Genomic DNA, 22,966 nt, shown 5'->3' with positions numbered 1-22,966 from the left:
AAGTGAGTGGGTAGTTGCAGTGAGTGGGTAGTTGCAGTGAGTGGGTAGTTAAAGTAAGTGGGTAGCTGGAGTGAATGGTTAGCTGAAGTGAATGGGTAGTTGGAGTTAATGTATTGGATAGTTGAAGTAAGTGGGTAGTTGAAGTGAATGGGTAGTTGAAGTAAATGGGTAGTTGGACGTTTTAGAGAAAAGGGGTATAAAGAATTGCAGTAACTACAAAATCACTGGATACATTTCACTGGCATTTCTCTCAGTTACAGTTTGCATAGTTACTGCAGTATCGTCCACAAGCCTTTCAGGTTATCGTCAACTATTTGTATGCACTAAAGTTGCAATGCAACCCAGTTCTATGTAGCATCATGTCGGACTGACTGAGCTGTCATCACCTCATAACTCTCCATCTGGAGGTCAAGATCACAGCAGCACACAGGCTGACAGAGACCAGGTGGCAAGCACACGTTACACCAATTTTAAACTGCATGCACTGGTTGCCAGTTACGTTTTAGATTTTCTTTTTAAATAAATGACAATGCACCTGCCTATTTATCTAAAATGCTTTTGAGGTATGCGCCCAGCAGAACCCCTAGTTCCTCGGACGCTGGTCTCCTAACTCCTAACAGTGAAACCCCCCGCATTTCACTGTATGCTTGTATGCCGTGACAAATAAAACTCTTGACTTGACTTGGTCCACAGGCTGGAGCACAAAGGCATGGAGAAGCAGCTTTTAGCCATTATGGTCCTATAGCCTTTGGAACAGTCTGCCAGAGGATCTACGAGGATCTCCTGAATCTGTGGAATTTTCTTTTAAGAAATCTTTTATTTATTTGTATTATTATTTGTTTGTTCGTTTCTTGCCTTTCTTTTAAATTATTCTTTGCACTTATTTTCTGTGAAGTACATTGAGTTGCACTGATTGTATGAAATGTGCAATACAAATAAAGTTTGATTTATTGATACATCTGAAATATGAACCCGGGGAAAAAAAGTGAGGTAATTCCAGAAGATCAAGCGTCACCTAACTGATGTGGCAGTAACGGTTGCTTTGATCTCTGTTGGTGAACGTTATGCTCCATCCTACACCCAGCGTGGGCACAATCACAAGACACAAATAGCTAGCATGCATTAGACTAGCATACTTTAGCTGCCTTGCTTTGGTTAGGGGTTTCCTGTTATTCTAACTACAATCATAGTAATCATAATAATCACAACTACCTACCTCTGTGTGATAGCATGTAAAATAGTGCTGTATATTTACACATGTAAATAAACATAAAGTTTGGAAATTTGTGTTGTAGATTATTTCTCTGTTGTAACAATGCTTCTTGGCAATACATTTTATACCGTTCGAAAGCCTGTTTATTTACCTTTTAAATGGTGCCCCATTTGTAAGGAACATGCATTTGTGGGATGAGCAGCACAGCTGAGTATGTGGGTGGCACCCATGAAAAATGTGACAAATCTTATTCAAACAGCTTATGCTGCTGTTGCTATTGACTCTTGTTTGGTGGATTGGATGATTGAAGTCCATCAGTAACAAGGAAGAAATGAGACATATTGGCAATTTTACAATTTGTTAATTTAACAGTCAGGAGCCTCAGTAGCGTGTGGAAGAACCATACACAGCAGCCTGGCACCTCCTCATGCTGGACACCAGCGTGGTCACACACTGCTGTGGGATGGCATTCCACTCCTCAACCAGGATTTGTCACAACTCTCAAGTCAGCCAACATGGTTGTATTGGTCACCCTAGCACGCCTAAGCTGATCCCACAAGTGTTCAATTGGGTTGAGGTCAGGACTGTTGGCAGGCCATTCCATTCTCTCTACTCCCAAAGTCTGGAGGTAGTCTCTGATAAACCCCGCTCTGTGGGGGCGAGCAGTGTTATCCTGGAGGATGAAGTTCGGTCCCAGACTGGAGATATGGGGTTGCCACTGGTAGGGGGTAGGTGTGGAAAAGTGCCCATAGCTCAGCGTAGGAAGGTCAGACCGAGGTCCATATCTGAGGCTGTTGTGACCGTGTATGGTTCTTCCACACGCTGAGGTTTCTGACTGTTTATTAAATTAATAAATTGTAAAATTGCCAACATGTCTTGTATCTTCCTAGTTACTGATAGACTTCAATCATCCAATCCACCAAACAAGAGTCAATAGCAATAAGCCGTTTGAATAAGATTTGTCACATTTTTCTTTGGCGCAACCCATAACCTCATCTGGTCTTTCCAGTTCGTTTTTAGAGGAGTTTGATAGTATTTACTGAGGATGGCCAGATAATGTTGATATTTAAACTTAAAAAATAATTATACAGAGAGAAGCTTCAGCAAGTACAAAACGCTGCTGACGACAAAAAAGAGAATCCACAAAGGCCTAACCATCATGTATCACAATGGTGATGTCAGCCAGAGATGGGGAGGACATCTCTTTGAAAGAAATTACATTTGAGTTTTTTTATGATTTCTTTTAAACAAATGATTATTTAACTATTTAATTATTATTTAGTTATTGCACTGCACTGGCAGTTGAACTGCATTGCAAAAAATAAACCTCATAACTGAATTGGCACTGTTTGCAGATGTACTGTTATTAAAGTTAGTTAAAAACATAATTTTGTAGTTTTTTTTTGTTAAATCCAAAAGGAAAAAATATAAAATCAGAGAAATCCGAAAACGGGAAAAGATAAAAACGGATTTCATAGGGCAAGGCGAGTTAATACATTCACTCTGAAAATCTGCTCCGCTCTGATAAACTGACTCTTTGGTCAGAGCGTCCAGTGTGCACTCTGAGCCCTCAGAATTTCCGCACAATTTGAGTATGCTCGCTCTGACACTGGTTGTAAATAGTTGTGTTGTATGTGCCTCCCTATATTGTAAATAGTTGATGTGTGTTGTCACTACTGTATGTAGTGGACTGAGAGCGGGGGACGCCAACAGGCTGGATAAGCTGGTCAGGAAGGCCAGCAGCGTGGTTGGGGTGGAGCTGGACTCTCTAGCGGTGGTGGTGGAGAGGAGGAGCCTTGCTAAGCTCCAGGCAATCAGGGACAACCCCTCCCACCCACTATACACAGACTTGGCTGACAGGAGGAGCATGTTCAGTGTTAGACTCCCAAGATGTAGTACTGAACGGCACAGGAAGTGCTTCATTCCAACAGCAATCAGACTTTACAATGCATCACTGTTTACTGTGAGCGATTTGTAGTGCCAAATTTCCCTCAGGATGATTAAAGTATTTCTATTCTATTCTATGTATAATTGTAAATAAGTTAATTTGTGTTGTAAATAAATATTGTTAATATTTACCTAATTTGTATGCAATCGTTTCTGTGTAGAGAAATGCACCGATACTAACAACCGCCTTACTGCGAGCGTCAACACTGTTGACACCATGCATCTGTGACACGCGTGCAGCGCGACAACAATAGTAGTTTCGGGGGGCCTACCACTCCCCCTGAAAAAAATCCTAGGGGAAACACTGTTACCCAGAAGAATAAGACATCACCCAAAAAGGGCATCAAACAGTAAACATACCAAGCATGGTGGATAAACAGGCAAGCAGAAGAATGATTCGACAGACATCGGCTTTAACCAAGCAGAAAAACTCCCGTCACGGCTGTGTTATAAAAACAAAGTACAAATTTTATTTTTTGTCTGTCCTTACAAAGGCCTGATTACCCAAGTTTTTTTTCTTTTTTTTTTTTTTATATAAACAAAATATAAACAGCTTCTCAACAACCTGGACTGATGAAGAAAATAAAAAAATAAAAAGGAAATATAAAATGTTTTGTTGTTAAAAATGCGACAACAGGACAGATAAGGATGAAAAGGAAAAACACAGCTGTTCGGTTTAAGTCACAGCAAAAGAGCAATAAAAAAAGGCAAAAAATCTTCCATATAATTGATTCAGGCAGTACAGAACAGCAAGTGCTTAATATAATCAATTATCTCTTCCATATTCCACCAATAGACAGCAGTGCTGTGATACAATGTACACAATTTTGGGGCCTTGGGTTTCTCTGACTAATATGGAGCCTGAACCTCGACAGAAACACACACGCACACACAAAGGAAAATAAGGAAAACAACCTGTTCTACTACAATCATCTAAGGCTAGGCATAGTATGTCAGTGAAACTTCCAACGCTCGATAAAAATAAAACGCTTTACATACAAAACATGTAAAAATAGCCTCCCGTTGCGGTCGGCCAGGAGTAGAGAAAAACTGAAAAAAAAAAAAATATTCTATCGTTCTCAAGTACAGAGTGAAGAGCATCCTCTTAACACACATAAAACAGGCATATTTCATGTCGGATGATTAGCCATGCGAAACCTGTATAGAAAAAACAAGAAAAAGAAAATCCTGTAAGAAAAAAGAAAGAAAAAAAAAACACACAAATTACTCTGAGAAAGAACATCGCAATCAAATAACACACGTCAATTGGCAACAGAACATTTATAAAAAAAGAAAAAGAAAAGACGAGAAAATTATGAAATAAAAAGCGTACAAGTCCAAACAAATGGAATGTTTTACAGCATCAAGTCAGTATGGAGACGGAGCGGGAGAAACAGAAGAGGCGCTCCGTGTGGGGATTCCAGTCCCGTTCCCAAGACAAACAGAAGCAAGTTCATGTGGAGGGTACAAGCTCGGTATAGAGGAGGGGGGTGGGATCTAGTTCAGTTCAGTGCATTTACACCTGGCTTTCGGTCACACCACAAAACATCGCATGGCATTTGATGAATTTAAAGTGTACAGCAAAGTTAAAAAGGTAATGGTTTAGTTGTAACACCATTTCTAAAACGACACTCCTATTTGTACCTTTTCTCTTTTGATCACTAGTGTTTATCTCTGCGATAATAATAATAATAATTACAGAAAAAGGTTACAGAGGTTAAAATGATGAGGTCTGGGGGGCGGGGGGCAAGTTCCCTGCTAGGCAGAAGAGCTCCGGGTTGGCAAACGAGCACCTTTTAAAAAAAAAAACTTGAAGATTACATTCTTTGATGTAAGTAAGCATGTCAACTTAAAGTTACATTATGGGTGTTACGTCGCGCTCGTTAATGGTGCATAGATGACCTCTCCATTCCACCTTATTTAACAAAAAAAAGATAACAATACACAAGCATATATACTGAGGATGGAATTGCATAAATACCAAAGTGCATAGTCACTGAAATGAACAGAAGTGAGACTAGGAGTCTTTGGGACAAAGTTGAAGCCTTCGGACATACAGAGAGAAGTCCATTAAAAAAAATGCACAGACTATGATTTTGGATCCCTCGTTCCCGACATTAACCCTTTCACTACCACACGACAAAGGGTTAACCATTTCACAACCACACTACAGACGGTTGTAGTGTGTGGAAACACCAAGCCACCACTGGGGTTGGTGATTGAAGGGCGCTACGTAACGGCCCAATGGCTAGGTGCTGCCCATATTTGGGTGTCCGCTTCCAGGCGCACCTGCCGCTAGAAGGCCATCAAGACCAGCTAGCGAATTACGACGTGATGCGCGTGTTGAGGAGAGTCAACAAAATGGGCCCCAAGGACACACGCTCACTCCCTCATATCAGGGCGAGGACAGAGACCGGTAAGCGGAAAAGCCGCCCGGCAGACAGTCTAAGTTGAAGTCAGAGAGTAGGGAGAACCGTGAAATGTTTTGTTTGATTAGATAATAAAAGAGAAAGTATTATTTTGGGAAACAACTTGTCTGTCTGTTGTTTTATTCTGCCACCCCTACACGTGGTATTGCCACAGTGGTGGAAAATGCGGGCAACTATAATAAGACCGGCAATAAGGGGCGCAGAATAAAAAAAAAACAGTTGAGAAAAAGCATGGAGGCTCTTGTTCAGCAGCTGGTACAGGCGATTCTGGATCAACAGGCCCGGCATGAGGAGGCAATACAAGAGCAGAGGAAACAGACAGCGTTGATTCAAGCGGAGATCCATGAGGATGTAGAATCCCATCTCCAAGCATTTGAGCGAACCGCCAACCGAGAGGGCTGGCCCAGAGGAGAACTGGGACACACACACACACTACTGGCCCCCTTCCTGTCAGGTAACGGCAAAAAGCCTACCAGGACCGACCACCGGAGCAAGCAGACAACTATACCAGGCTAAAACGCTTTTAGCCGCTATGGCAGTGCCTTGCGCAATGCTTCCATGACTGGGCACATGAGCCCCAGGCCTCCCCGTGCGACTTGTCAAGAGTAGGCCAAGCCTGGTTAATAACTGACCCTGGGGGCCCACTGTCTTGGAAATAATTGTTATGAACCGCTTCGTTAGAGCCCTCCCTTATGACACAAAAGAAATATGCGAGAGCAGCTGGTTAACATTGTGGAGGCGCACCAAGTTACGTGGAGAAAAACTGGAGAGACTGAAAACAAGGAGGGGCCACGACGAGCCAAGCCCAAGGGGCCGGGTAGAGGGCGCAGGTGATCCGAAACTACTCCGGAGAAGGCCACTGTTTGACCGGGACCAAAGGCGCTGTTATGACTGTGGCGAGCCAAGGCACTACTCGTGGGCCTGTCCAGGCAAAGATATGTCAATGCTATCGGCTTCAGCTGCTTTTTAAATAGCAACAATGACAGAGATAACCTTCCCTGTCTACAAAGCTGATGCTATAGTAACCTTTTTCCACATATGTGCTCACTCACTGGTCAAGCCGCTGAACATTTAGGCAAAAATTACATCACCCTCATATACATTTATTGTACACACACATGTATTGCAGCTGGTGTATGGTTTCCAGCGCTCTGGCCGGTGGTAAGAGAACATAATTATGCAACAGGCCCAAGATGCACAGAAGTGCATTTATGATCGGGGTGCACAGCTGTGGGAGTTTAATGTGGGAGACCGGGTCCTCATACTTGTTCCGACCGCGGAGTGCAAATTCCTAGAGAAATGGCAGGGCCATGCTGGTTTACACAAGGTGTGACCAATCCATCCCCACTTCAGTCTCCGGATCTGGCTCTCTACTTGGTCCTGGCTCCCTCTCTGCCACAGCTCCTTATTGCACCGGATTCTGAAGATGCGCCTCAAGACAGAATGTCTGGATCTTCTGCAACGTCTTTTTTGTCATTCTCCATGTCTTTGCAACTCGTCTGTCTGTTGTTTTATTCTGCCACCCCTACACCAGGAATTGCCACATGTGGTAGTGAAAGGTTAACCTTCTGTAGTGTGGTAGTGAAAGGGTTAAGGACTAAATTACATGCTTATTCAACATGGCCCTCGTTTCACAATTGAAAATCTTAGTGCATCTTTTAGTTTTCAGATGAGTGACTTTTTTTTGTTGCCCAAATCTCATTGTCTTTTAAGACTGTAAACTTTGAGCGTTGTGTGTAAATTCATAATTTAAGACAGTGATGTTGGAACATTCACACAATAAACTACAATTACGTTGGCGATTTGAAAACGAGCTTCGTAACTTCGAAAACAAGGACTTAACATGTTTTTAGTCTTGGGCTTCAGTTTCCTCTTGTAAATCCTGGCAGAAACCTCCCAACTTTAAAAAAAATAACAAAAAAAGGTTAATCTTCTACATTCAGTAACCCTGACACAAAAACTAAACCAAAAAGAAAACAGCAAGTTTAAAAACCAGAGAACAATCCATTGTTTTCCAAATAAACCGAGGAAAGCTTATATTCACACTTAGAGCCGTATATGAATTTGGCTGTAGCCAGGTGACCGGCCATTGGAACCTAAGAATGTAGCCTAACCGACAGGGGGTAATGTTCAAATCGGTAGAAATAGGTTAGAAGTGTACCTAACCGTTTGCCAAAAAGTTGTTTTGCTTTTTGCATACTCACTTTCAACTCTCAGTTACATCGATGCCTTATAAATTTCCAATACAAATAATACTGTCAGTGTGCACATAATTGGGGATGACCATGATTGTATGAAGCACACAAATAAAAAAAAGAATTTAAAACAAGGGAGGGACGGACAAGATGGCGATAAGTTTTACATGCAGAGACTTTCAAGTTTCTGGTTTCGTCCCCCAACAACAGGGACTGTGTTCCAATGTGTGCACTAACACGCGACAGATGGAGCTCTTTCGCGCTGGACTCGTGTCGGAACAGAGCCTGTCCCGCTATAGCCTACACCGTGCATGTTCGTTATCCCAGGGTCATCGACCCACACCCGATTTTACAGTACATGATTGACAGAGAGCTTAACCACTGGATTGGGGATTAGGGATAATGCCGAATAAAACATTTCTATAAAAAAAAAAAAAAAAAGAGAGTAGTCGGGCTCCTGGAGGGAATCATTCTTTTACAGTGGGTAGGTATTGGCAATGTGTGCGTGTGTGTGTGTGTGTGTGTCGTCTGTGAGATTGAGGTCTTGATGGAGCACAAGTCTTTTAACCTTTCTCTCTGACTTGTTAGGATGCATCTATTGTGTGTGTGTGTGTGTGTTTGTGTGTGTGTGTGTGTGTGAGAGAGATGGATTAGTTCATGGAGCAGTCCTCTCCCTCTGTGTCGGTGTCTGTGTCCGAGCACGCGGTATCCATGGCGACGTGGGCGGGGCTAACGATGACGGCTCGTCTCTGCTCCTCCTCGGCGCTGGCCCGCCTCTCCTGAGTGCGCTCGATGTGCTGGATGGCCTGCAGAGGGGGGACAACACACCACGTTAACACTAGGGCTGACCTTCGAAGCTTTTTTTGGCAATCGAAGCTTCGGGGCCAAGCTTCGATTTTAATTCAAAGCTTAAAAAAAATTAAAAAAAACATACTTATTTTATTTAATTTTTTTATCTTATGTTGTGGGATTTGTACAGCACTTTGCTAAACTTTGTTGTTTTAAATGTGCTCTATAAATAAAGTGGATTGGATTAATTAATTAAGTAGCCCCTTTCGTGACTGTGACGCAGCCAACAAGGTTTCACTCGGCTGCCCTGCCTGGGTGCAGTGGGGCTTTTCTCACAGCCAACGACATGACATTACATAATTATGTTGCAACCTTCGTCTATCAAGCAAACAATTATATAAATATTTATATGTAGTTGATAGAGACAAAGGCAGAATTCGACTTAATTAAGCACGTTTTATTAAGACATATTTTTATATGGGTCTGGACACTTTAAAAAAGCAGCACAATGAACACAAATCTGTCCGACAGTCTTAAATAACAAACGGCATTGCTTCGCTTCTTCGTCGACATGTCTGCTGCACATGTCCTTGTTGTTTTCAACACAGATAATCTCCATGTGCTTGTTGTAGAGAGGTGGAGTCGAGGCGCCGCTTACTTTCGTTTCATTGGAATGGAGGCGGGAAGGCGCCGCTTACTTTCATTTCATTGGAATGGAGGCGCAAGATTTGAGGCAAAAAATTATAATTAATTTTTATTTTTTATTTTTTTAAACTTCGATCTTTTTTCTTATGTTCGAAGCTTGTGCCATCGAACAAAGCTTCGAAGTATTTAAGACAGCCCTAGTTAACACTCACTCAGTCCAATAGACCAGAGGGGGGACAACACACCACGTTAACACTCACTCAGTCCAATAGACCAGAGGGGGGACAACACACCACGTTAACACTCAGGCCATGGTTACACTGGGCTAAAACAGCAACGTTTTGTTGCTGAATGATTACGTTTGCATGTCCAAGTTAAAAAGAAACACAGTTTTGGCAGGAAAGCGCGTTTCCCTAGCGGGAACGCTGAAAAGGTGTTTTCGTTTTGGAAACTCGCCGACAATGGTGCCATGTAATCTGCGCAAGCCGGATACGGAGCCGTTCTGCCCAATGCCCATGCGCAGTAGAGACCCGCACGGTTATTTCCAGTGTTTACAGCAGAGCTGTACCAAGTAGCTGCGGCTACCAACGTGTTGTCAAGTTATTGTTATAAGGAGCCCAGTCCAAGAACAGTCTGCATTCCCTTAACAATTGTTTGTATTGAGCCGTATTGTATTGTACCCATTCTGCAATCTGTTAAATAAAGTTTACATCCATTCATTCTGCTAGCGTTAACGTTACCAAGCTGCTAGCCACAATGCTATACCGTTATAATGGCATATCCCAATCACGTTAGCACGTAAGCTAACAAAATCGGCGATATTTTTGTGAGACTAAACTCCGCTCTTGGTGGTCAATTGTGTTGTCAAGTTATTGTTATAAGGAGCCCAGTCCAAGCTACAACAGTCTGCATTCCCTTAACAATTGTTTGTATTTAGCCGTATTGTACCCATTCTGCAATCTGTTAAATAAAGTTTACATCCATTCATTCTGCTAGCATTAACGTCACTACGCTGCTAGCCACAATGCTATACTGTTATAATGGCATATCCCAATCACGTTAGCATGTAAGCTAACAAAATCTGCGATATTTATGTGAGACTAAACTCCGCTCTTGGTGGTCAATTGTGTTGATGTTAGTTTTGTTTCATCAACAAATCATCAACAAATGAGGCAGAACACAATGTGAATGTATCAGTTTTTGTTTATTGCACTTTATTTCTGGCTCATGCGAGGTATAAAGATGGTGGCTCTCTGAGATTTTGAGCAGGATGTGGAGTGACGCGTTCAACCTTTTCTGATTGGTTGAAAATGGCCTTCATGTTTGAACTACATCGCCACCTACTGCTTTGGCATTGTACTACATGTATATAGTAGATGTGACAAAACGACGTCTAACTTAACGCTTAGTTGCCTGCCAATACGCAGCGTTCTCAAAAGCGAAATGAAACTAAATGAAATGGCCCTAGTGTAACCGCAGCCTCAGTCCAATAGACCAGAGGGGGGGCAACACACCACGTTAACACTCACTCAGTCCAATAGACCAGAGGGGGGGCAACACACCACATTAACACTCACTCAGTCCAATAGACCAGAGGGGGGACAACACACCACGTTAACACTCACTCAGTGTGAGTCTTTCACCTTTTAGATATCTAGCTTTGGCATGGATTGATTGTTTAGATCGCTAGCATGGCTAAAAAATGCAAATATATTGTAGTCTGCCCCGTTGTTCTGACCAGGATTACGTTCCTTTCTGACGTGGACAGCGAACAGGTTTATAAGAGGATGATGACACAGTGAGGGGCGACTAGTGGCTTGAGAGCAGTCGTCTGGTAATCCGGAGGTTCCCGGTTTGATTCCCGCTCCTCCCGGACACCGTGTCGAAGTGTCCTTGAGCGAGACACTTAACCCCTAATTGCTCCCGATGAGCAGGTCGGCACCTTGCATGGTCGGCTTGGTCGCCACCGCCGTCGGTGTGTGAATCTGTGAGTGACTGGGTAAAATGTGAGGAACAAATTGTAAAGCGCTTTGGACAAAAGCTGCTATATAAATGCAGCCATTTATGATCGATGGGACGGCAACTGACTAGATGGCGGATAGTGTGGATTTGTTCCTAAACTCTACGCTGACAAACGGGACCATCGGAGCGGTCAGAAGTAGGAAGAATGTGAATAAATGTGATAAAAACTTGAGTAATAAAGAAAGGTCGGGGTGCTCCAGTAGCACACCATGTTACCGCGCTGCGTCGCGGGACTCCGTGCTGCGTCACGGATCTGGTTGACTCCGAGTTCGATTCCCGGACTCGCCGTCATTTGCCGAATGTCTCCCCCTGCTCTCTCTCCCGTTTCACCCTACAACTGTCGGTCATGCTTGACCAGAAAAGCGATAAACGCTAAAAAATAAAGTAAAAAAAAATAAAAAAAAAAAATAAAGAAAGGTCCCCTCTTTGCGATATATGGTCACAATATAGTTAACATTATTAGTCATTATTAATTAACATTATTAGTCTATGTCCTGTACATAGACACAGGATGATCTGTTGCAACTTTGCCTTCACACCATGCCTTTTGCCTTGGTTTTGCAATGTCCAATGAAACAAAAGATTGTATCATTAATCGATGCTTGTAATCTGTCTCAGATGATCTCTCAACCAACCAGAGTCTTCACTAACAGTGCTGGCCATACTTCTGCCACTTGCATAGACCATATTTACACAAATATTCCTGAATGCTGCATTAAACCGGTTTCTCGATCTGTGGGCTTTAGTGACCATAATATTATAGCAATTACCAGGAAAACAAAAATTCCTAAATGCAAGGTCAATATAATACATAAAAGGATGTTCAAGAAATTCATTCCTGACAGTTTTTTGGCAGATGTTGGTGATATTGACTGGGCTGATGTGTATACTGCTGAGGAGCCTGAGGCCTCCTTAAATATCTTTATGGAACGCTTCATGAAGATTGTTGATAAGCATGCCCCTATGAGAAAGTGTATTGTAAAGGTTAGACCAGCTCCATGGCTGAATGAGACTCTAAAGAGGCTCATGAAGGAAAGAAATGAAGCAAAATCTACATTAGTAATGTCTGGATTAGTGGAGTTAATGTACAGTCAACTGAGAAACCAGGTTACGAAATTGAATAGATCAATGAAAAAAGAATATTACATGCAAAGAATAAATGCTGTAAAGCAAGATAGTAAAAAGCTCTGGAAAACCCTTAATGAAATAATGGGGAGAAGGACAACTGGTGGGGTTTCCTTTGTGGAATCAGAAGGCACGTTTCTGACAAAACCATCTGATATAGCAAATTATTTTAATGATTTCTTCATAAATAAGGTCTATGCACTAATGCAGAAGATGGACAATACTGATTATGATTATCTAAAGCTCATAAAAAAGAATGTGATGTTAGACAAGAGTTGCACTTTTAAGTTTAATTGTGTAGATGAGCGGGAAGTAAGGAAGCTGTTGAAGTCCCTTCCTGAACATAGCTCAGTAGGTACTGACATGCTAGATAGTAAGGTACTTGGTCTGGCAGCTGACTATGTTTATGGTCCGATATGTCATATATTAAATGCATGCTTAATGAAAGGTGTTTATCCCACTGTCTGGAAAGATGGTAAAATTATTCCCTTACCTAAAGATGGCAGACTAGCACTGACTGGGAAGAACAGTAGACCCCTCGCTATTCTCCCAGTTCTCAGTAAACTGATGGAGAGAATAGTCCACTCACAAATACAGGATTACTTTGACTGTAATGGATTGAACACAAGTTTTCAACATGCTTACAAACCTAATCATTCCACTTGTTCTGCCCTTACAGTAATGACAGATGACTGGCTCAAGGAAATTGATAACTCAAAGATGACTGGTGCAGTATTACTTCATTTTAGTGCTGCATTCGATGTCATAGACCATGATCTGCTCATCGGTAAACTAGAATGCTATGGGTTTTGTCCAACAGCCATCATATTTATGAAGAGTTATCTCACAAGTAGGACACAAAGGGTTTATTACACTGGCAGTAGGCTTGGGCGGTATCCTTTTTTTCACACCGTTATACCTTTATCACATCATACCCCGGTGCACGGTATTTGACGGTATGACTTTCATTTTCATCAGCGGGGGGGGGGGGGGGGGGGGGGGCAACGCGTGTTACCAAGTAAACAAATCATCGTCAGCTCTCAGATTGGTAGTCAGAAGCCTGCACCGTTAGCGTTACTGCGTTAGCATCTAGCCTTGGCAGACTATTTGATTCGTTAAGGGCTCGAAATTGCATGAGTTTTGGTCATATGCTCCCGAAATGCTCCCGTTGTTTGGCTACTTCTATGTGCAGTGAAAACGACTCGAATGCTTTATAACCTAGTCATTGATTTAGTTCAGGGTAATCTAAGATTAGCCGCAGAGCTAACGCTAGTTAGCGTGAGCTAACGCTATCTAATCAAGCTCAGTATCTCACAGAGAGAGATAAACAGCTGACAGCGGATAGTACAGGACGATACAAATACAATAAAAAGGCGGGTGGGGGCTGTTGTGTAAACCTTGTACTCTTTAGTTCACATATAATAAGAGACGGAGTATTTGCTTGCTCCACCAGCGCACCACTCCACAACAACACACATCAACTCTCGTCACAACGCTTTACGGTATTTTCACAGCACTGTCGCAACATTACCGTAAAACGTGAACACCGTTGTGACCCACTCGCTCCACTAGACTGGTCTCGCCCTCTGCTGGCGCGTGTGTGCACTACACTCAGTGTGTGCACTACACTCAAAACTCAGTTTCACTGTAATAGAAGCTGAAGCGCATCTGTGATTTTGACGGTGACGGACGGTATTGATTTTCAATACCGTCTGTATTTCTAAATACCCCGGTATATTGTAATACCGTCATACCGCCCAAGCCTAACTGGCAGCTGGTCTCACTCTAAGGTCTTAGACTGCGGGGTCCCGCAAGGGAGCTGCCTAGGACCACTCCTATACGCCATCTTCACAAACGACTTACCATCAGTTCTGTGTAAAGCAACTGTACAAATGTATGCTGATGATTCCACATTGTACTATGCTGCAAAAACTGTCAGTGAACTGGACAATGTTTTATCAGTTGAGTTAAATATGGTGTTTGATTGGATAAAACGGAATAAGTTGGTACTAAACATCTCAAAAACCAAATCAATTATCTTGGGTTCGAGTCATAAATTGTCATCAATACCAAAAATGAGTTTGAACGTGTCTGACGAACCCATAGAACAGGTAAATAAAGTAAAATTACTGGGCATAATAATTGATAGCCAGCTGTCGTGGGCAGAACACATTGATACCATAGTGAATAAGATGGGGAGTGGTATCTCCATTGTGAGGAAATGTCTTTCTTATGTCCCTACATATATTGTGGGACAGGTGGCGAAATCTTTAATTTTATGTCACCTAGATTATTGTGCACCAGTATGGTCCTCTGCATCCAAAGGTCAACTAAAGAAATTGCAAACTGCCCAGAACAGAGCTGCAAGGTTAGTCTTACATTGCTCCATGAGAACAAACACTATAACTATGCACCGGCAACTCTCATGGTTAACAGTAGAGAATAGGCTGGTTTTCAACACAGTTAAATTTTTCGGGAACACTGTCTTTTCGTCTCAACCTGTTTTCTTATACAAACAAATTGTCAGATGCAGGCAGGTTCATTCTTATTTTACTAGGTCAGCTGATGATGGACAGATTATGTTACCACGTCCAAAATCAAATGCTTTAAAGAGGACTGTTGTTTATCGTGCCATCAATCATTGGAATAACTGCCCACTGAACATAAGTAAATTGAATAGTAAAGTGACTTTCAAATACCACCTGAGAATGCACTACTTAAATATGTGAGCAAAATATTCCGATTCTAATGATGTCTACAATGTTTTACCGTTTTTAGATTATCATTGTTAATTGTGATTGTCATATGTATCTCATGTTGTTAGGTTTTGTGTTTTCTGTTGTCTTTCTGTGTGGACCCCAGGAAGACTAGCTCGCCACTTAGGTGACAGCTAATGGGGATCCTTTTAAACAATAAAGAACAATAAACAATAAACACCAAGGTGCAAGGTCTGTAAACGGCAAGGGAGAACAATTCAGCTACTCTTGGAGAATGATGGGATGTTCAAAGATAATCTTTGTTTCGTACAATTACAGGGCATCTGCAAGTTACATTTAAGACCTTTTTACTATCACTTAGAGCTAAATCTAATACCAGTTTCACAACCATGCTAGCAAAAAGAAAACAACTCAGAGACACTGAACTAGTGGCTGCACTTGTGCACTAATTTAAATCCTTGCACGTTCCATACAAGCTCTCACTAGCTCCCGTTAGCCCCGCAAAAAACAACGACTGGGCCCCCCCCCCCCCCCCCGATTTTTTTTTAAAACCTATGTAAATTAAATGTAAGACTTTTAAATACCTTTTAACTCAATGGAGGCCAAACCCGAGATAAGTCAGGTTATCTCGCCATGCATTGAGCGCCAAGACCTCCGAAAACCCGAGATATCTCAGGTTTTGGTCGTTTATTCTTTTATTAGATATTTGTATTCATTATTCATCCGGGGACCTCAGTGTTACCATAGGGAATGAGTCCGAGATCGACAAAGTGCAATACCAGCCGCATCCAGCTAGACGGTGGTATTGAGCACCCTTTGAAACCTTGTATCTTGGCCTGTGCGTCGATCAAATGTCTCCGGGCGGACTTTTCTTTGTCGGGCGAGTGGAGCGGTTATAGCGATCGGATTGAGAAGCGTCAAATGCTCCCGATGCATGATGTGTGGTGGATTATGTTGGCGACACGATGGACATCAATACTTGGAATCGCGATCAGATAATTGGAATATTCTTTTTGGGGTACATCCTAGTGAAGGTAAGGGCTATATGATATCAATCCTGCTTTGATCCAACTATGACTTCACCTCGATCGCAACATGTGTGTGTAACGTTACTCCACAACGTATGCCGTAAGCATAAAAAAACTACCCCCCCTTTCATGCATTCATGATGAAACATAATACCTATTATATAGATTTGATTTGAGAATAGTAGCATGTCAAGGCAAGAAACGGCAACGGTTATAGTAGAATTGACGTATAAGGCTATAATTCAGCATTTCGGGAATTACCCCAGACCACCCTAAAAATATACTTATATTCACCACGGTATAACACAGGAACGTATGGATGAAGAAATTAATTATTTTTCACATATTGAACGATAGATAGTTGATGTCAAATGGGCCATAGTATTGTATCCATAGCTATAATATAGAATAGTTATAGCTCTACAAACAAGGTGACGCACTCCTATCTTTTAAAGCGCGGCCTAGCTACAACGGGCCCCGTCTAATGGCTGGCGCTGAATGAGTTAAGGCCTTTAAACTGAGAATTATGAATGTAATACTTTTTAATACCCTGAAAACACACAAGACACGCACATACCTGTACGATGGTGTCCAGGTTCTGCCGGGACGTGGACACTGTGCTGGCGTTAATGGCTGGACTCATGGTGACCACCGTGACGTGATGGTGCTGGGTCAGTGCGGGGGCGGGCACGATGACCGTGGGGTGGTGGGTGGGGGCGGGTGGTGTGGTTGGAGCAAGCACCTGGGGGACGAGACACAGACCAGAGCAAACGGGGTCAACCGGGTACACATTCCTTACCTGAACATTGATAAAGTATCAGTAATCGAATTACCTATATCTGACCATCACTGTTAACCTAAACTTAACAGAGACAAAAAAAAGGTAACCGTTGTAAAGCGAAGAGTACTAGATGACATCACAGAAGAGAAGTTCTCAAACATCATGAGACAAACTGAACCATCCATTCCAGCCTCTACTGTTCTTTAAACTGCATGGCTGAAAATCTCAACAACAACCGGCCTATCATATACACTGGATGCTGTCGCTCCATTAAAGGTAAAAAAAACAAGTCCAAGTGACTAAATCTCCCTGTGGTTAAATAATAGCAGTGTTGGTCAGACAAAGAGAATCTGTAGAGCTGCTGAACAAAAATGGAGGAAAACCAAGCTCACAGTCCACTGCGATATATATAAGGAAGCCATGACTGCCTATAACAAAGAAATACGAGTGGCAAGAAAGGACTATTTTTCTAATATTATCACAGAGAATGTTGGAAATTCTAGAATATTATTCTGAGCCATCGACCAGCTACTCAACACTGCCCCCACCCCTCCACAGTCATCTGCATCAAAATGTGAAGAACTAGCATTATTCTTCAATAACAAAATAACTTCAATTAGAGCCAGCATTAGTCCTGATACAAACATGGACACCATCAGCAACCATCTACGTTTACATCTAGATATTCCACTTCTACATCTAGATATATTCCACTTCTACATTTACATCTAAATATTCCACTTCGACATCTAGATATATTCCACTTCTACGTTTACATCTAGATATTCCACTTCTACATCTAGATATATTCCACTTCTACGTTTACATCTAGATATATTCCACTTCTACGTTTACATCTAGATATATTCCACTTCTACGTTTACATCTAGCTTTTATGCTTTTCACTGCTCTGCAGCTGCCTGCGAGTGAGTGACCACCGAACAAGAGCACTGTGTTGAATTGCGGGAAGAAACCCTGAATGACGTCACAAATGAATGGATACAAAAATAAATTATCGGAAATGTGCGTCTAACCTGTGTGCTCTGTGTGTGTCTGTCGGTGGCCTTCTCGTGGATCTGCTGCAGTCGTAACAGAGTCTGATTCTGGAGGTGGGCCTGCTCTTCCTGCACCTGCTGGGTGATCACCTTCAGGCGTTCTGGGTGTAGATGGCTGTCCAGAGCACGCACCTGGATACACACACGAGGAAGCGTTTAGAAATTTTAAGACATAATTCTCCAATATTTACTTTACCTATTAACTCATTCAGTGCCATCCACGTAATATTACGTGTTTGCTCGCCATGTGTTGGGTGCCAATCACGTAATATTACGTTTTTGGATCATTTGATCTTTTTACTTTGATCCCCGCTCTACAGACTTGCCCGGAGCGATCTGAATCACTTTGGCACATCCACATACACTAGAACTAAACTGGAATGGCTTGGTATTGATACGCGGCCTCCTCTTTTTTTCTTTTCTTGGTAGGGGCCCCTCCTCCTGCTTGAACATAGATTCACATTGATCGCCTCGAAATTCCGTTGCCTAAGCGTATTTTACCATTGAAACGTGTATAGACATATACACTGGTAATCATGATGGCGATGCGATCACTTGGAATTATTCTTTTTGGAATACCTTCTGGCTAAGGTAAGGTATATTCTATGTTTTTTTTTTAAATCTTTTTTTCCCCTCCTTTTTCCGTTGTTTTTTTTCTCCCCTCCCAATGTTAGTCGTTATGCCATTTCCCAATCCCCTTCCTGGTCGTTGCGCACTCTACCCCCTACCGTCGGTCTGGGAGGGCGGAGACTATCACATGCTTCCTCCGACACATGTGTACCCAGCCCACCGCTTCTTTTCACCTGGCAGCGCGGACTCTCACTGGGAGAGTGTAACTTGTGGAAGGTCACACTACCTCTCTTAGATCTTTCCCTCGCTGTGCAGGCGCCCCGACCGAACTGTAGGAGTCGCTGTCCACAACGACCCAGACCCACCCACCGGCTTCCCTCCCGCTGACTCTGCCAATCAAGCCAGTATGACGGCCGGCCAAGCCGGAAGCAACGCTGACAGCTGGATTCGATACCAGGGTATCTTGCGAGCGCCTTGTCCGCTGCGCCACCCAGCCGCCCTAATTCTATGTCTATTTGACCGAATCTGAAACGTGTTTTTCTACCGATCACAGTTTTGTGATCGTTTTGTGTGTTTCACCAGACGAAAAACATGCTTGGCAAAAATATATATATAAAATACTTGTAACCATCTTAGCCGATTTTCTATTCCTAAACCGTGTCTTCTTTTGTAAGCTCGTTGTCGCTGTAAATTAGGGTAAACTCAGTGTCTTACGAGTTGAAATAAAGGTTTGAAATTTCTGTCCCTCCACCATGATAATAACCTTCTCTCTGCTAGTTCCATGGTTCTCTCTCTCACCTGTCCCTCCATCATAATGATAACAACAACCTTCTCTCTGCTAGTTCCATGGTTCTTTCTCTCTGCTAGTTCCATGCTTCTTTCTCTCACCTGTCCCTCCACCATGATAACAACAACAGTCTCTCTGCTAGTTCCATGCTTCTTTCTCTCACCTGTCCCTCCACCATGATAACAACAACCTTCTCTCTGCTAGTTCCATGGTTCTCTCTCTCACCTGTCCCTCCACCATGACAACATTCTCTCTGCTAGTTCCATGGTTCTCTCTCTCACCTGTCCCTCCACCATGACAACAACCTTCTCTCTGCTAGTTCCATGGTTCTTTCTCTCACCTGTCCCTCCACCATGATAACAACAACCTTCTCTCTGCTAGTTCCATGGTTCTCTCTCTCACCTGTCCCTCCACCATGACAACAACCTTCTCTCTGCTAGTTCCATGGTTCTCTCTCTCACCTGTCCCTCCACCATGACAACAACCTTCTCTCTGCTAGTTCCATGGTTCTCTCTCTCACCTGTCCCTCCACCATGACAACAACCTTCTCTCTGCTAGTTCCATGGTTCTTTCTCTCACCTGTCCCTTCACCATGACAACAACCTTCTCTCTGCTAGTTCCATGGTTCTCTCTCTCACCCGTCTCTCCACCATGATAACACCAACCTTCTCTCTGCTAGTTCCATGGTTATTTCTCTCTGCTAGTTCCATGCTTCTTTCTCTCACCTGTCCCTCCACCATGACAACAACCTTCTCTCTGCTAGTTCCATGGTTCTTTCTCTCACCTGTCCCTCCACCATGACAACAACCTTCTCTCTGCTAGTTCCATGGTTCTTTCTCTCACCTGTCCCTCCACCATGACTTTCATCTCATCTCTCTCACCTGCTCCTCCAGGATGATACGTGCCGCACGCTCCTTGTCCAGCTGCTGACGGAGTTCCAGCATCTCCCTCCTCAGCTCCTCTCCCTTCTCCTCCTCCAGGGCATCCGGGGAGCCGATGCCTTCATCCTTCTCCTCCGCTCTCCTCCTCTTGGGTGATGAGCCACTGAACTCCTGGAAGGCAGAGAGGGTGTTGCTGCTCAGAATAACAGGCTCCACATTTACATTGTCATTTAGCTGACGCTTTTATCCAAAGCGACTTACCGGTACAAGTCAGCAAGAAGGGTACAACTCTTACAGCTAAGTAACAATGTTCATGAAAGTGTTCAAACTTGAGTGCTACAGCGTATGTTAGTATATTACGAAGAGTGCATGACAGTAGAGGACAGTAAGAAGGTTATTTCCCCCCCCATTTCAGATATTGATTGAATATGTGTTGAATATAACTTATTTTATTAACACTTTCTCTGCCAAGGACGCCTAAACTCGTCATTCCCCCGCCATGCTAATTCTGCCAATGACGCCGTAACACGTCATTGAGATCAATATTTCAAAAATCTGTGATCGCAATCATATTTCTCCCCCGGAGACTTGAGATCTACTGTTGATCCCCTCTCAACTCTCCAACGGTTCAAGAGCGCCATCTGGTGGCCGATCGGTGGATCGCCCAAACCGGAAACTGGTGCTCATCCAAATTCGGTCCGATCACTCGCTATAGGTGCCGGGACTCGAGCGCGACACAATGGATAGTGATCCGTTACCAATAACTCGATAAACAACATGATTTGGACGTATATACTATTATACAACCTGTAAATGGATCGCATATTTCAACATCCCATAATAGGAATATTTTTGCTCCACGCTCATCGCCCAACGCTACGAGGAAGCTGCGGTGAGTTTCAGGCAGCGTTTTTTTTTTTACCGTGTTCGATACAAACTGCTCTAATGATCATATCACCCACACTAGATGAATCATCTAACGTTGGCCACGGAATTATAAACGACCCCCCCCCATCCGGTCAACATCAGATGATAAGTAGTAACTTTTAGAAGCACGTCCATTTGAAATTTTTTATCTCGCGCAGATCGCTATCAAACTGTATTTGATCATCAATATAATGCATTTAGGGCTATAAATCACGTTCTGGAGAATGCTGCAGAAAACGATAAAAACATATTTATACTTTAGACCGTATTTTAGTATGAATATGTGAATGAAAAAGTATAACGTTCCTACGTCCTGAACGATAGATAATTGACGTTGAATGGGCCATAGTAATGTCCATTTAGCAATACAATTTACATTTTTTTTTTTTTTTTTGATCCACTTTTTCTCCCATTTTCTATATTTTCTCTTATCCCAATTTCGTATCATCCAATTCAACCCTCCCCTGTCACGAACGCTGTTTCTTGCCTCCCACAAGCCGGCTGCAATGTGGACTAAGTCATACATAGCACAAGTCCCCTCCGGTACTTGAGGTAACAGCAGTCGCATCTTTTCACCTGCGCAGCTCGATCTCTCAGTGGCGAGGAGTAACGCGTGGGAGGCTCACGCTGCCCCCGACACTTCCTGATTCTACTGCGCAGGCGCACCAACCGACCTGTAGGAGTCGCTGTCCACAACGCCCGATCCCCACCCATCAGTTTCCCACCCCCTAATACGGCCAATGTGTATTAGTATGAACGACCAGCTAAACTGAAAGCAATGTGGAGCGCGGGGCTCGAACAGGCGAGCCCAGCGTCTCCGCATTCGTGGCGAGCGCCTTGCCCACTACGCCACGTAGCCGCCCTACAATTTAAAAAGTTATAGCCCTGCAAAGAAGGGGAACTTCTCCATAGACAAATAGAGCTGGCAGAGGATGGTATAATTATGTACATAAGCCTGGCGAAGAAAGTGTTAACAGGACAACGTTTCGATCGCAATCTTTTTTTTTTTATTCAACAAACATGACCATGTTCACGTCTTAAACTCATACTGATGCCTTAGTTTTGGTTTTAAATTGCATATCATCATTCATTTATTTATTGTCACAGAGCAGAAGAATTTTGCCAAAACAAACCAATAGTATCCAGCTGCAGAACGGCAGACCAGCCAAAATCTCAGACCCAATTTTTTTAATTTTTTTTAATCCCAATTTCTCACATTACATTCACCCTGAATGTTGACGTTATCCAGGTGAAAAGTTAACTTCATTCAAGCGAGGCATTGCAATCCTTGACATAAATCATTTACGTATAATTAAATCAAAGGAAATGCGTTTGGGTCTGAGAGTGTGGCTTGTCTGCCGTTCTGCAGCTGGATATATATATATATATATATATATATATATATATTTTTTTTTTAGAATAAAGTTTCATGGAAATCTTAGTCAAACCTTTAGTATTATGGATATTAAACATGCTGGCAGAGTACATGCATCCATGTTACTGTGAACATTTTAATTAAATAAAGAAATTCCCCATCCATAGTCGCCGTGGGAAAGAATAAAATAAAAAAATTTAATAAAATAAATTCCCTACCTACCCATGCCTTAACTGACAACCAACAGGAAACAAACAATTTTTTTTTATGCCTAGAGACAATTCAAGATGAGCTTGGAGTAACAACGAAACGGTTCCAACAAGATGAGTACACGGTGGAACAGTACTTATGCTGGAAAGCCTCTTTGCTCAAAAGCGAACCTTGGCTACATACAGCGCAGATCATGATCATTCACTTCAAACCAGTGGATGTTAACACTTTGGATGCCAACGACGCTATAAGTCGTTAGTTCATGCCGCC

General features: G+C 42.7%; 1 protein-coding gene across 1 annotated transcript in view; it reads right to left on the bottom strand.

The window, feature by feature from the left end:
• Positions 1 to 8,183: 8,183 nt before the first annotated feature.
• Positions 8,184 to 22,966, bottom strand: part of LOC311231868 (transcription factor AP-4-like) — a 77,751-nt gene continuing 62,968 nt past the window's right edge. The window contains exons 4-7 of the mRNA XM_084318493.1: positions 20,185 to 20,355; positions 17,926 to 18,078; positions 16,688 to 16,852; positions 8,184 to 8,590 (exon numbers count right to left, since the gene is read on the bottom strand). Of these exons, the coding sequence (XP_084174619.1) occupies positions 8,435 to 8,590; positions 16,688 to 16,852; positions 17,926 to 18,078; positions 20,185 to 20,355 (645 nt within the window). The 3' untranslated portion in view covers positions 8,184 to 8,434. The remainder of the gene's footprint in view (positions 8,591 to 16,687; positions 16,853 to 17,925; positions 18,079 to 20,184; positions 20,356 to 22,966) is intronic.

Source organism: Notolepis coatsorum, assembly GCF_963971535.1.
Source record: "Notolepis coatsorum genome assembly, chromosome: 7".
Lineage (NCBI taxonomy): Eukaryota > Metazoa > Chordata > Actinopteri > Aulopiformes > Paralepididae > Notolepis > Notolepis coatsorum.
This window is presented reverse-complemented; position numbering and strand designations above follow the sequence as displayed.